Source organism: Corvus hawaiiensis, chromosome 36, assembly GCF_020740725.1.
Source record: "Corvus hawaiiensis isolate bCorHaw1 chromosome 36, bCorHaw1.pri.cur, whole genome shotgun sequence".
In the NCBI taxonomy this organism is placed as follows: domain Eukaryota; kingdom Metazoa; phylum Chordata; class Aves; order Passeriformes; family Corvidae; genus Corvus; species Corvus hawaiiensis.
In genome coordinates, this window is record NC_063248.1 from 1,236,247 (window position 1) to 1,249,993 (window position 13,747).

The 13,747-nt window shown below is 61.1% G+C and overlaps 1 protein-coding gene across 4 annotated transcripts in view; it reads left to right on the top strand.

Moving 5' to 3' along the window:
- Positions 1–226: 226 nt before the first annotated feature.
- Positions 227–13,747, top strand: part of TET3 (tet methylcytosine dioxygenase 3) — a 32,241-nt gene continuing 18,720 nt past the window's right edge. The window contains exons 1-2 of one of the 4 annotated variants that reach the window (XM_048290079.1): positions 4,860–5,251; positions 5,339–5,707. In XM_048290079.1, the coding sequence (XP_048146036.1) occupies positions 5,690–5,707 (18 nt within the window). In that variant the 5' untranslated portion in view covers positions 4,860–5,251; positions 5,339–5,689. Of the gene's footprint in view, positions 448–4,859; positions 5,708–9,176; positions 9,538–13,747 lie in introns of those variants that run through there. The other 3 variants (XM_048290077.1, XM_048290078.1, XM_048290076.1) reach the window with 3 other exon arrangements.

Below are 13,747 nucleotides of genomic sequence, written 5' to 3' on the forward strand. Positions count from 1 at the left end.
GGGGGGGAGGTGGAAAGTTGCCGGTGCGCGGCTGAAGTTGTGAAGTTTGTGCGGAGCCGCGCGGTTTGGAGGGGGGGAAAAAAGCGAAAAGGAAAATGGGGTTGGAAGAAAGAAGGGGTGGGATTAAAAGCGGGGAGCAGCACCCGGTTTGGGGGGAGCTCGGGGCAGGAGGGGTGGGGAGCCCAGCGGGGCCGCCCCCCGGGTGGAATCAGCGCGGAGGTTAAAAGTCGGGGTGACTTCGCGGCTTCCCTCGGCTCTGTCCCCGCAGGACTCGGCGGTGTCCCCAGGGTGGGGGACGCGGTGACGGCGGGATGTCCCTGTCGCCGGACACCCGGCTCCGCCAGCCCGGGCCAGCCGCCGCTGCCCCCCCCGGCCGGGGGGAGCCCCGAAATCTCTAAGGCTGCCCCCGGGATGGAGATGGAGACGCACGAGGGGCTTCGCCGGGAGGTGAGTGATCCCCGGCTCCCCCAAACCCATCCGTCCCTCCCCACACCTCCGCAGTTTCGGGGTGATTTGTGGCCCCTTTGTAACGTCACCGTGACTTGGAGGGGGCTCGTCGGGGTGGGCAGGGAAAGCCCCTTCTCGGTTGGTGGATGGGTTTGGTTTTTTTTAAGGGTATTTCCGTGGGAAATGGGACTTTCTGCTGCCTAAAAGGCCACTTTGATGCCTTAAACCCCCCCCCCCCAGAATTTTCAGCTCCTCCCTGGGGCATCCCCGAAACAGCGCCGCGGATGGGTGGCAGCAGGACAAAAACCCACATTTCAACTGAATTCCTTGGAATTTCTTGGCATGGAAGAGGAAAACGCTGCACGAAACCCACCCGGGCGAGGGGAGGGGGGGGGGTCCCCAAAAAGAAAGGGGTGGCGAGGAAAGGGAAGGCAGAGCCGTGCCCGGGGGAGCATCTCGGAGCTAACAAGTCGCGGCGTTTTCTTCACCAAAAATTCCAACGCCTTCCTTCGATGCTTCTGGTTTTACCGGCCGGGGTGGTGGAACCGGGATCTCTCGTTTTGTGCCCGTCGTGCCCACGCAGGAGACAGGGAAAAGGGGGGGCTGCTCCAGCTGGGGGGTCTCCAGCGTGGGAGTGAGGGAGAAATAGAGAAACATCTGCTCGGGGTTGGTTGTTTTGGTGCTTCCCCACCCCCCAAAAAAAAAGAAAATTGCCGCTGCTTTGCTTTTTTGTGGTATTGAGGGTGCGCGGCTGCCCTGCGCCTCTGGGTCGTATCCAGCGGGTTTTTCCCTCGGAATGGCTGGTGGGAAGCTGGGATGGGGCGGTGGGGACGTTGGCACAGGTGGCTCGGCCGGCGCTTGGCACACCGGCGAGGCGGGGGAAGGACTTTGCCCTTGGCGAAACGCGGGTGAAAGCCGATGGCGAAGGTTTGTCCCCGGCGCTTTTCCAGCGAGGATCTGGGGGGAAAAAAAGATGATTTATGAGGATGCTGCTGGAGCCAGGGCCGGCAGCGGCGGGATCGCCCAGGAGCCGGGGATGGTGCCGGTGGCCGAGCCAGGGGTGTGCCACAATTCCCACGTCCTGGCGTCTCTCCTGGGGTGGTTTGGCAGACGGAGCCAGCCGGGCAGCCAGCCCCTTCCCAGCACCAGTTCCACCAGTTCCTCCGGCTCGGCCAGGCCCGGGAAAGCCGGCTCTGCCCCCGCAGCTCCGTGCTCCTGCTGTCCCCCTTGGGGGCTGATCTCCTGGTCCCCATCCATGAGGATTTGGGAGAGGAGGAGGAGGGAAGATACCAGAGGTCAAGGTTTATCTCCGCTCCCCATGGCGCGGCTCTGTCAGACCCTCCTGCCTTCCCAAGCGGCTCTGGGTGTCTTCCTGATTTGCATAACTAATCAACGTCTCGGGAAGCCGCTCATTACCGCGGAACAGCCCCGCTCCGCACCGGGAGCCGCCGGTGTCCCCCCAAACCGAGGGAAGGATGCTCCCAGCTGCCTCCCTCAGCTCTGGGCAACAAACCCGAAATAAACCCCACAGAAAACCCCGTTCCCAGCAGGAACGGTCACACCAGGCCCCCAAAACCGCTTTGTGGGGTGGCGGCGATGGGATGTGGCGCAGCTCAAGGTGTCCCTGGCACGTCCCTGGGGCATTGCCGGCGCTCGGAAATGAAAGCCCCTAACTGAATTTGGCAGGCAGGCTCGGGGCCGAGCGCTGGAGATTAGGGATAATCTCATTTAAAGCATTACTAATAAAAGTTACTAAATTTGTCCATCTCCGAGGCTTTCCCTGGAGGGTTGAGGTGGGATTTTTTTTCCCCCGCCAGTGTGAAATCGCCCCAAAACGTGTCTGGCATCTCCAAAAAAAAAGCATCAGGGGGATGGATGGGATGAAGGACAGGCTCGGGTTCGGCTCATTTTCATTCGGCACATCCCGGTGTCACCTGCAGGATGTCACCCGCCTGCCGGGGCTGTCCCCGGGTAATCCGGGGGGATTCTCACCATCTCCGTGCCTGGAAAATGGAAATATTCCCAGTCCTGGCTGTGATGTGAGCAGCTAAAAGGACTCGGGAGCAAGTCCGATGCATGCCGGCGCGTGCTGGAGCGGAGGAGGAGGACGGGAGGGAAGAGGCGTCTGTCAGGATGAAATCCCCGCCGCGCTCTCTGCACGGAGCTGTTGCCCGGCAGAGCCGAGCTGGGCCGGGCACAGGGGGTTTGCAAGCCCGGGCGCTGCCGTGCGAGGCTGGAAATTTGGGGGAAAAACAGCTGCCGGCACCGGTTTATCCCAGCTATTCCCGTGGGAGTCGCGTCGCTCAGAGCAGAGGTCGGATCCCGGCGCGCTCTTGGCTCACGCGTGGCCTTTTCGGGAAGAGAGGAGCTCCAGGGAACGTGGCAGGGATGGGGATGTCAGGTCTGTGCTTGCGCTTCCACCTGGACTCGGGATCTGGTTCATCCAACCCACTGGGCGTTTCACGGGACCCTCAGATCCCTTTGGAAAAGAGTTTTCCTGGGAAACCTTCGGAAATTTTGAGTTTGTAGCCGTTTTGCTGGTGATTTAGCTGAGAACGGGCTTGGAAAACTCCAAGCGTTGCAGGAGCATCACCTCCAAGCCTGGATGGAGGAGTTTTGGGGGGAATTCGCCTTCCTTGCTCCCTTTTTTCCTTCTCCCTCCCCGCTGCCTCCCCCAAAATACTTCTGTGCATCACAGGGAGACCCGCCAGCTCCAACACGGGTTGGAAAAGCTGGAGCTGAATTCCACCAGGACTTTTTCAAGGATCCAGCCCCACCTTAACCCTTTCGCCGTCCAATTCCCACTGCTTTCCCCACGGGAAAACGCCCGCATTCCCCCCTTTCTTCAGCGGGGCCTGGATTTTGGGGAAGAAGGGGCAATCGGACGACGTGCATGTTGTTGGAGGAGGATTTAAATGTTTCGAAGGTCTGATGTCCCCAAATTAATTAGGGGCCAAAATTAGTGATGACCCCAAATTAATGATATCCCCAAGTTGATGAGGGCCCCAAATGATCAATGTTCCCAAATTAACCCAACCAAATTAATGCACAAAATCTAACGAGGTTGCCAGGGGTTTAAATGGCGGTAAAATACTGCAGGGAGGGAGTGCAAAGAGAGTTTTTGGGGCTCCCCCCGGCTGCTCTCGGGGGGCCTGTGGCTGCTCCCACCCCCCTGCGTGGGCTGATGCCTCAGTTTCCCGAGGGACAACCCCACTCTGACCAGGGTTTGGGGGTCCCGTTACCCCATTTTGGGAGTACGGGGTCGCGCATTTGTGTCCATGTCCATGTCCCCCTCGTGTGTCCTCTGCGCCCCACCTGCACCCCCTCGTGTCCCACTCACGTCCCCCTTGTGTCCCTCCCTGTGTCCCCGCTGCGTCCCCCCCCTTTCCTCCCCCAGTGTCCTCCCGTGCCCTCTCCCGTTTCCCCCGTGTTCCTCCCCGTTTCCCCCCAGTGTCCCCCTGTGTCCCCTCCCGTGTCCCCTCTGTGTCCCCCCACGCCCCCCACCCCATGTCCCCGGGGGTTTTGTGCCTGCTCCCGGCCCCCGCGTGGGCTGATGCCTCAGTTTCCCGGGGGTCCAATCTCACAATGACCGGGCTTTGGGGGTCCCGTTACCCCGTTTTTTGCGGGTGCGGGGTCGCGTGTCCGTGCCCGCGTCCCCCGCGCCGTGTCCGCGTCCCCCCCCCCCGTGTCCCCCTCATGTCCCCGCTCCTGCGCAGCGCAGGGAGCGGGCGGGCGGTGCCACTGCGTGGGGAAGGGGGGGGGCTGCGCGTGGGGGGGGAAAGGAGGAGGAGGAGGAGGAGGAAGGAGAAGGAGGAGGAGGAGGAGGAGGAAGGAGGAGGAAGGAGGGAAGAAGAGGAGGAGGAGGAGGAGGAGGAGAGGGGGGGAGCAGGGATGCGGCGCTCATTCCCCCCCCCGGCTGCAGCGGGGCGGCGGTGAGGGAGCGTGGAGGAGAGGGAGACAAGATGGCTTCCTCCTGAGGGCCGGCGCCGTGCGGGGCCGGCGGGGGCTGCGGGGGCAGCGCGGGGGCAGCGGCGAGGTAAGCGCACCCCTTCCCCCCCAAAACACTCCCTCTGCACCCCCTCAGCCCCCTCCCCCCCCAAAATAATCCCCCGCCGGGCTTGCGGGGCGTGCGGGGGAGGTTAAAGACCACCCCCCCCCGCGGTGTTGGCGGCCCCGCGGGGCCGCGAGGACAAAGCGGCGGGGCCTGGGGACGGACACACGCCCCGCGCCCCCGCCCCCGTTTTGTGGCTGTTTTCCTTCTTTTATCCCTTTTCCTTTCCCTCCAGCATCGCTTCGTGGGGGGGGGGGGGGGGGGGGGGTAGGGTGGGGGTGGCGGGGAGAACGGATAGGGGTGGGAGGCAGATAAGCCTTAAGGTGCACCGTGCCCACCCCCCCCCCCCCATCGTTATTCCCCCGTGTGCTTTTCGCCTTTATTAATGATCGTTTGTATTAATTGATGCCGGCCGTCCCCGAAATGTGCTGAGCTCAGAGGTGCGGCGGGGTGATGCGAACAAGGGCGATGAGGCTCCCCGCCGTGACGTCACGGTGACGTCACCCGCCGGTGGCAGCTGTCATCCCTCGCCGTGACGAGGACCCGGGTCCGGCGCGGGCACCCCCCGCTCTCCGTCACGCTGCCAACCACGGGGGCACGATGGAGGTGGGCAGAAATAGCAGCTTGTCCTCCTCGGTGGGGTCTCACTTGCCCGCCCAGGCGGCGATTTGGGTTATCCCAGTGCCAAGAGCGGCGTGCTTCGGTGGCGGGGCAGCGCTGCGGATGCTGGTGGCTCCAAGGGACGTCGCCGAGGTCAGGGCAGAGCGTTGCCAAAACGCGCGGCCGCCCCGAAGTTTGGAGTCGGCGGTGAGCGGCTTTTGGCACCACGTGTTTTCGCAGGGATGGGGATGCTTCAGATCTCGCACCCGGGGATGCGCCGGGCGCGTGCGCCCGCCAACGCCGGAGCTGCCTCCGGAGCGGCGGATGCTGTGCCAAAAAAAAAAAAAAAAAAAAAAAAAAAAAGAATCCAGAGCTCGATTTCCACCGGTGGCAGGTGCCGGGGCGGTGGGTTCGGGTGCCGGGATGCGCTGAGCGGCGGCGCGGCCCCGAGGTTGCATCATGCTGGGAAGGGCTGGGCAGCGCCGGAGCAGAGTCCTCGCAGGTTGTTACGGTGGCCCCATAAACGAGCCCCACTCTTGGCCTTTGGCACCTCATTAGCTGTGGCGAGGTTTGTTTTTCGGATTGCCCGACATGGACTCTTTGTCGCAGGTAATTAAGGGGGGAAGGTGGCTCCGAAGAGGAGATGGTGGGATCTGGGGAAGGCAAAGTGTGTGTGTCCCCAACATTTTGGCTTTTCCGTGGGGGCCTTTGGTGGCCTCACTGGGAGCAAGGACGGCATGATGGCTCTGGGACACATGGCTGTGCTTTGGGTCTGTGTCCCAAAAAGCCCTTCTTGAGGTGTCCCTGGCGCTGGCACACTGGGAGTGAGCTGTCCCCACGGCACCGGGGTCCCCAGTCCCCTTCTTGCATGTGCTGAAGTCCCCATTCCCTGTCCCCATGGCAGCAGGGTCTTTGGTCCCGGTTCTGCATGTGCTGCAGTCCCCAATTCTTGTCTCCATGGCATCGGGGTCCCTGGTCCCCTGTCTGCATGTGCTGGGGTGCTTGGTCCCCGTCTCTGTGCCGTTGGGATTTTGACTCCTTCCTGCATGCACCAGCGTTCCCAGTGTCCATTCCCACATTATCGGGGTCCGTGGTCCTTTGCCTGTGTGTGCTGGGATCCCTGGTCCCCATCCGTGTGACATCGGCATCCTCAGTCCGTGTGTGCCAGGCTCCCCTGTCCCTGTGGCTGTGTGTGTCCCTGTCCCCATAGCAGTGGGGTTCCTGACCCCCTGCCTGCTCCCTGTGGGAGTTTCCCAGTCCCCATCCCCACTGCGTCAGGATCCTTGGTCCCCTGCTTGTGTGTGCTGGTGTCCCCATCCCCACGGCAGCCGTGTCCCTTGTCCCCCACCTGTGCACGCTTGGGTCCCTGCTCCCTGTTTCTGCAGCGTTGGCGTTCCTGATCCCTCCCCTGCATGTGCAGGGTCCCTTGTCCCCATTCCCATGCCATTGGGATCCCCAGTCCCTTCCCTGCGTGGACAGGGCTCCCTTGTCCCCGTTCCCATTCCCCTGGGGGGGTCCCAGTGCTCTTCCTGCCTGTGCTGGGCTCCCTTGTTCCTGTGATGTCGGGGGGTCCTCGGTCCCCTGCCTGCATGTGCCAGCTTTCCCTGTCCCTGTTCCTGTGGCACTGGGGTCCCCATTCCCTGCCTCCACCGTGTCCCTCGCTCCACGTGCGTGCCGGGAATCTTCTCAAGGGGATGTCATGAAGGGGCCAGCGCCAAACCCACCGTCCCTGTCCCCTCGCTGTCCCCACTGCGGATCGGGATGCAGGCTGGGATGAGGGAGATGCCCCCAGATCCCTCTCGGGGACACCCCCCTGCTCCCTCCTCTGCCAGCGCTTTAATCTCGGTACTTTGAGCTCTGTGTAAAAGGGTGCCAGACCATTTTTGAGGATGAAAGAGCTTTTTTCATTTATCCCCTCCGCTTCCCGGGCCGGCATCCAAGGGGAGATGAAATGAAACGGGAAGAGGCTGGAGGTGAAACAGCTGTGATCAGCTCTGTCCCCGCTCCACATCTGCCCGCCACACCACTGCCAGCCCCGCAAAACCAGCTCAGCCCCAATTTTCTCCTCTATCCCGGGGCCAAAATCCTCTTTCCCCGGGAGCAGGGGTGCTGGGCGGCGGCGGGGCGGCCTGGGATTTGCAGGCAGGGCTGTCGGAGGGAGCCGTGTCGCGGGGACAATGCAGTGTGTTTGTTTGCTACAGCTAAAATGGCAGTTCTTAAGGGGAAAAAAAAGAGAGCGAGAGCGAAGTGCTTCTGCACATCCAGTCGCCGCATCTTTTGATTAAATGAGATTTTGCTGTCGAAGGGGGGAGCTGGGGACCACGAGCTCCTGAGCCTGCAGTTCCCATCGCAGCCAAATGAGGGGAAAAAAAAATTCCGAACCACCCCGAGCTCTGAAAATGCTGTGAAAAAAAAAAAACGGATTGGAGCAAGTTGTAATTGCTGCAGTTGTCAGCGTGGAGGCCGGGGATGCTGTGGGGTGACCGGAGGGTTTGTCACCGCGGGGCTGGTGGCACGGCCCCGCTCACCGCAGCTCCGCTTCCCAGCCTGGCTGGAAAGGATGGAGAAACATCCCGGGAGCTGCAGCTGGGATGTGGCAGGGAATGGGGAGCAGGATGAGGAACAACAGAGCGAGGGGCTCCGAAGACCCTGAGCCTCGGAGGAGCCCGGTGGTGTGGCAATTAAAGCCTCTGCACTTAAGGCCGTTGCGTTGAAGCCGCTGCAGTTAAAGCTGTGGCGCCTAAATCCTTGCCAATTAATGCCGTTGCAATTAAAGCCCTGGCACTTAATTAACGCCATCGCTGCACCAGCCCTCGTGGCGGTGCCGGCTTCTCCCAGCCGTGCCAGGTGTCTCCATGAGCCTTCCTGGTTGGAATAGCTGGTGCAGGAGCACACTGGGAACACACTGCTGGCCTACTGGGAACACCCTGTCTGCCAGCTGGAGCACACTGGGAGCATACTGGGAGCATCCTGCCTGTCCTCCAGAGCACACTGGAAGCTCACTGGGAGCGCACTGGGAGCACAGTCCCTGCTGGCTGGACCACACTGCCTGTCCTTTGGAGCACACTGGGAGCGTCCTGCCTGCCCTGTGGATCACACTGGGAGCAAACTGGGAGCACGCCGCCTGCCCTCTGGATCACACTGGGATCACACTGGGAGCATGCCGCCTGCCCTCTGGATCACACTGAGATCACACTGGGAGCAAACTGGGAGCGCGCCGCCTGCCCTCTGGATCACACTGGGATCACACTGGGAGCGCCGCCTGCCCTCTGGATCACGCTGCCTCCCCTCTGGATCACGCTGCCGGCCGGAGCACGCTGCCTGCCCGCACATGGCTTTTTTTAGGTTTACAAACATGACGGGCCCGTGCACGCGCCGCTTCCCCCCCTCCTTCCCCGTGAGTCATCAACCCCGTCACCGGGGCCGGGGAAGCCGGAGGCGGCGTCGGCGCTTTCCCCGTGGTGCTGCTGACCCCAGCCAGGGGCGGGGGGGGAAAAAAAAACAAAAGGCAAAATCAGACTTTGGTTTTCCGTTCTTTTAACCATTCCCCGTTTCCACTTTTGGCGAGCGAGATGGGGAGGATGCGGATGGCGAGCGTGGCTGCCATCCCGGCTCGTGGGTGGTCTGTGGCGAGGTGTTTTCGAAGAGGACCACGGCACCGGCTGGAGGGTGGGAAGAGTTGAAACGTCACTGGCTTCCCCGGCTTCCTCACCCTTTGTTGGTTGTTTCCCCAGCCTTGGATTTAAGGCGATGCTGATCGGTGTGGTTTTGGGGATGGGTGAGAAAAAGCTGGTGAGGATCCCAAAATGTTGGCAGAGGTGCTGGCAAAAGCCTCCTGGGGGCCCGGCAGTGCCGGCGAGCGTGGAGATGCCGAAGCCCCCGCGCTGAGCTCATCGGCTGAGGTGGCTCTGGTGACTCAGCAGTGCCGGTGCTGACTCAGCGGCCCCGGCCCCCGGGGAGGCAGTGGGATAGCGGGAGAGCTTGAAATTTTTGGGTAGAAAAAGGGACTCCTTTGTACAGCGTGCTGCAGTTTGCTGATGCCGAGCCAGTATCCGTGCTGCCAACGCATTTTCCACCCCGTGCACCTTCCTCTGGCTTTGGAAAAGGGATTTCATCCAAAGGGGTCGCGTCTCCCACCTGCCATGAGATGCTTTTCCCCACGGGAAACGGGTCGTGGCAGCGAAACCAGCTCCAGGTTTGGCAGGGGCGGCGTTTTTCCTGCTCCCAGATGGGGCAGGGCCCGGCTCCCACTCATCTCCCGGCTCCTGCCCGCCGGCCGTCGCGCCGCCAACTTGCCCGTGCTTGCCGGGTGGGAGGGCGGCGGCACACACGGTTCTTCTCCTTCTCCTCCTCCTCCTCCTCCTCTGCCGAAGGTCGGGCTGTGCAGCGGCGTGAGGAGCCCCACGTCCCGGGGAGGGGGGCACGGCAGCATCCCCCAGGTATGACGGGATGGGGGTGACCTGGAGGGGAGCCGAGCACCTGTGGGTGCTGGCTGGCACATCCCTGACTTGCACCTGGGGACTGGGAGGGCGCAGGGACTCCTCCTCTGTTCAAACCGGGGGCAGAGGCTGGAAAACTGGGGTGCAGTTGGGTTAGTGCTTTCCTCCTCGCTCCTCCGAATGTGGCTTTTTCGCCCTGGCTTGCGGTGCAAAGCGATCGGCAGGGTGGAAGTGCCCCCACGGGGGGTTGTGGGGGCTGGAGTGGCCGGGAGGGGACGGAGCCGGGTGCTGTGGGGAGTGCTCTGAAATCGGGCCCGGTGCCACGGGGGCGGCCGGAGGGGGATGGGAAATGCAGCTGGGCCGGGTGGGAGGTGAGGAGAGGCCCCAGGCCTTCCCCGTATGGACCATGCGCTTCCACTTCCTTCCCTGCCCCTGTCCCTTTCCTCCCTGCCCCCTTCCCATTCTTCCTCGTTTCCCTTCCTCCTCATCCCCATCTTCCTTTTCTTTCCCCTCTTCCCCTCCTTGCCCATCCCCTTTCTCCCCTTCCTTCTCCTTTCTTCTCTTCTTCGCTTTTCTCCCCATTTCTCTTCATTCCCTTCATCTCCTTCCCCATCTCTTTTCCCCCATCCCCTTCTTCCCCTTCTCCTTCACCTTGCCTTTCTCCTTTTCCTTTCCCTCCATCTCATTCTCCTCATCTCCTTCCTCTTTCCCTTCTTCCCCTTCTTCCTCTTCCCTTTCTTCCCTCTCCCCTTCCTCTTCCCCTTCCTCTCCATCCCTCCTTTCCCTTCCCCAGGGACGGAGCAGGCACTGTGATTCAGCCTTGCCAAGCCAGCCCCGGTGCCAATCTGGGAGCCGGCACGAGAGGAGCCAGCTGTGTTTAAGGAAAAAACCGCTTCAAGAAACAAAAATAGTCCCGTGGGGTTGGTTTTTTTTCCCCTCCTTCTTTTCCCTTTCAAGAGCTCGGCTCCCTCCCTGTCCACCCGGAGCCGGCAGCCTGACGCGGCTCCATGCCGTGCCAAGCCTTTCCCCCTGCCCGCGCCAACTGGCGGCTCCCGGCTCGGCTCCGCGCCGCGCTGGGAAGACGCAGCGTGGTGGGAACACACGCCGTGGCTTGGCTGCGGCATCCTGCTTCCCAAAAACTGCTCCAGTGGGAGCATCCGCTGGGAGCATCTGCTGAGGCATCGCTCGCCTGTCCGCAGCGCTGAGCATCTCTGCTCCGAGTGTCCCTGCTCCGAGTGTCCCTGCTCCCAATGTCCCTGCTCCAAATGTCCCTGCTCCAAGTGTCCCTGCTCCCAATGTCCCTGCTCCGAGTGTCCCTGCTCCGAGTGTCCCTGCTCCCAATGTCCCTGCTCCAAGTGTCCCTGCTCCCAATGTCCCTGCTCCGAGTGTCCCTGCTCCGAGTGTCCCTGCTCCCAATGTCGCTGCTCTGAGTATCCCTGCTCCGAGTGTCCCTGCTCCAAATGTCCCTGCTCCGAGTGTCCCTGCTCCCAATGTCCCTGCTCCAAATGTCCCTGCTCCGAGTGTCCTGACCGCAAGCATCTTCACCCAAACATTCCCACTCTGAACATCCCCCATCCAAACATTCCAGCCCCAGCCTTCACCGAGCATTCCTGCTTCCGACATCCCTCTGCTGAGCGTTCCTGATCCCAAGCATCCTCGCTCCGAACACCCCAACCCCAAGCATCCCCACTCTTGATCGTCCATTCCCCAAGCATCCTGACCCCAAACATCCCCACCCCAAGCATCCCTTCCAAAAGGGAAAATACTTTTCCTGCAGGAAACGAGGCAGTTGGAGGTGGGAACAAATTCTTTTCCACCTTGGGAAAAAATCCTCCATCTCCCTCGTCAGCCCCCGGCGCTGGCGGGATGCCAGTGCAGGAGCTGGGAGCGGGACTATGTCACATTCAACTGGCTCATCACACCCCAGTGAGGAGGAAAAGGGGGTGGAGTAGTTGCTCCAGCACCGTCCGGAGAGGGGTCATGGCCATGGGGGTCCCTGAAAGCGCTCCTGGGACTGGAGTAAAGCAGAGCTGGGCTTCCCGCAGCGTAAATCAGCTCAGCTCCCTCGGCATCGCCGTTATTCCGGCTTTTCTCCGGGCTAAATGAGGACAGGAGTGAGCAGCTCAGCCCCAGCGCTGGGGTCAGCCGGGGCCATGGAAACAGCTTGGAAAACAAGGCGGGAGAGGCGGCCGTGGCCGCCCGCGGCGGCGGGAGGCAGCGGGACCACGAGCCGGCGCGGTGGGTACCCCGGCCGGGGGGAGCCGGGGGGGCACTGGGGGCTCTCACCAGTCTCACTCGGCGCTTGGGCTTCCCAGATTTCCTTGAATTTCCCTTTTCAGGGGCGTCGAGTTGGATTTAGGTCATTTGCTCCTCTCTGGCCTGCCTCCCGCTGGCATCGGGGGACTGCGGTGGTGCATTGGGACCGGGAGGGGGTTTCCCATCTCTTGGGCTGTGGCGACGCGGATCGGTGCTCCCCAGGAGCATCAGTGTGATTCCGGCAGCATTCCCGGCCCTGGCACAGCCCTTCGGTGGCACCAGCTGAGCGGTTTCTTGTTGTAGGGTCTCCAGTGCTCAGGGATGCTCAGGGCTTCCCCCAGCAGCGCCCCTAACCCACCATCCCAACAGAGGATCCCCGGGGTTGTTGCCAGAGGAGGAAAACCACAATCCGAGTGCCGGGGCTGGCCGGGCTCCACCGGAGCGGGGCCGGCAGCCAAGCTCCCTCTTGGCTGGCCCGTGCCACCGGCTGGCAGCAGCTCCCGCTGACCTCCGCAGCTCCCGGCCGTGCCCTCGCCGCAGCCCTGGCACACGGTACCCCCCCCAGCCACCCCGATGCCGCTGGGAAGGGCTCAGCATTCCCACTGAGCTTCCTCCGCGCTCCTCTGACTCCCAAATTCCACGCTTTTATTCAAATCATGTGGTTTTTGCAGTGGGGTGGCACCGAGCGTCCCAGCTGCTGTGTGTGTGCCGAGTTGCTCCGTTCTCTGCAGCTCCTGACCCGTTCGGCTCCTGCCGAGGGGTTTAACAAACTCCCAAAATATTTATTTTGGGGAATCTTTGGGGCCCTGGTGTGGGGAGCAGGTGTTTTGGGAGGACGAGGGATTTAAAATCCATTTCCCTGCTGGGTTTGGGCGGGTTTAGTTTGTTCATCGTACAGCCCAGCAAGGAGGTGAAAAGAGTTAATTTGAAAACGTGAAAAAGGGGAAAAATAAAGGGGGAAAAGCGAGATTGGAACAGCTCAGGCTGTAAGGAGGATGGATGGATGGATGGATGGATGGATGGATGGACGGACGGACGGACGGACATGTGTCCCTGTGGGGACCCAGATCATCCCCTTGTTTTTGGGTCAGTTTGAGGCTGCTTTGGGATTTGGGTGTATAGGACTGTGGGATATCCAGGTTCCTGGCCATGTAGGGGTGTTGGATGTATAGGTCACTGGATATATAGGGTTGCTGGGCATATAGGACTCAGGAATTTAGGGTTGCTGGATATATGGGATTGTGGAATATCTGTGTTGCTGGATAGAATGAATTGCTGGATCTATCAGGTTCCTGGGTTGCTGGATGGATGAGATTGCTGATTTTATAGGGCTGATGGATACATAGGGATGCTGGATAGATAAGGTTGCTGGATGTGTGGAGTTGCTGGATATATGGACTGCTGGCCATATGGGATTGTTGGATGTGTAGGTCCCACGATTGGGCATACAGGACTTGGATGTTTAGGATTGCTGAGTGTTTAGGGTTTGTTTGGTGTGTAGGATTGTGGAACATTTAAGGTGCTGAATATATAAGCTGCTGGATATGCAGGCTGGTGGAGGTGTCAGAGATTGCTGATTATATAGGGCCCTGGATGTATAAGTTTGCTGGATATACAGGTCCTTGGTTGTATAGGTTGTATAGGGTGGATGGATATATGGGATTGCTGGATATACGGGTCACTGGATCTATAGGGAAGCAGGATCTGTGGGGCAATAGGATCTGTAGGGGAGCGGGATCTATAGGACAGCAGGATCTGTAGGGCAGTGGGATCTTTAGGGCAGCTGGATCCATAGGGCACTGGAATCTGTAGGGCACTGGGATCCATAGGGCACTGGAATCTGTAGGGCACTGGGATCCATAGGGCAGTGGGATCTGTAGGACAGTGGATCCATAGGGGACTGGGATCTGTAGGGCAGTGGGATCTGTAGGACAGTGGATCCATAGGGGACTGG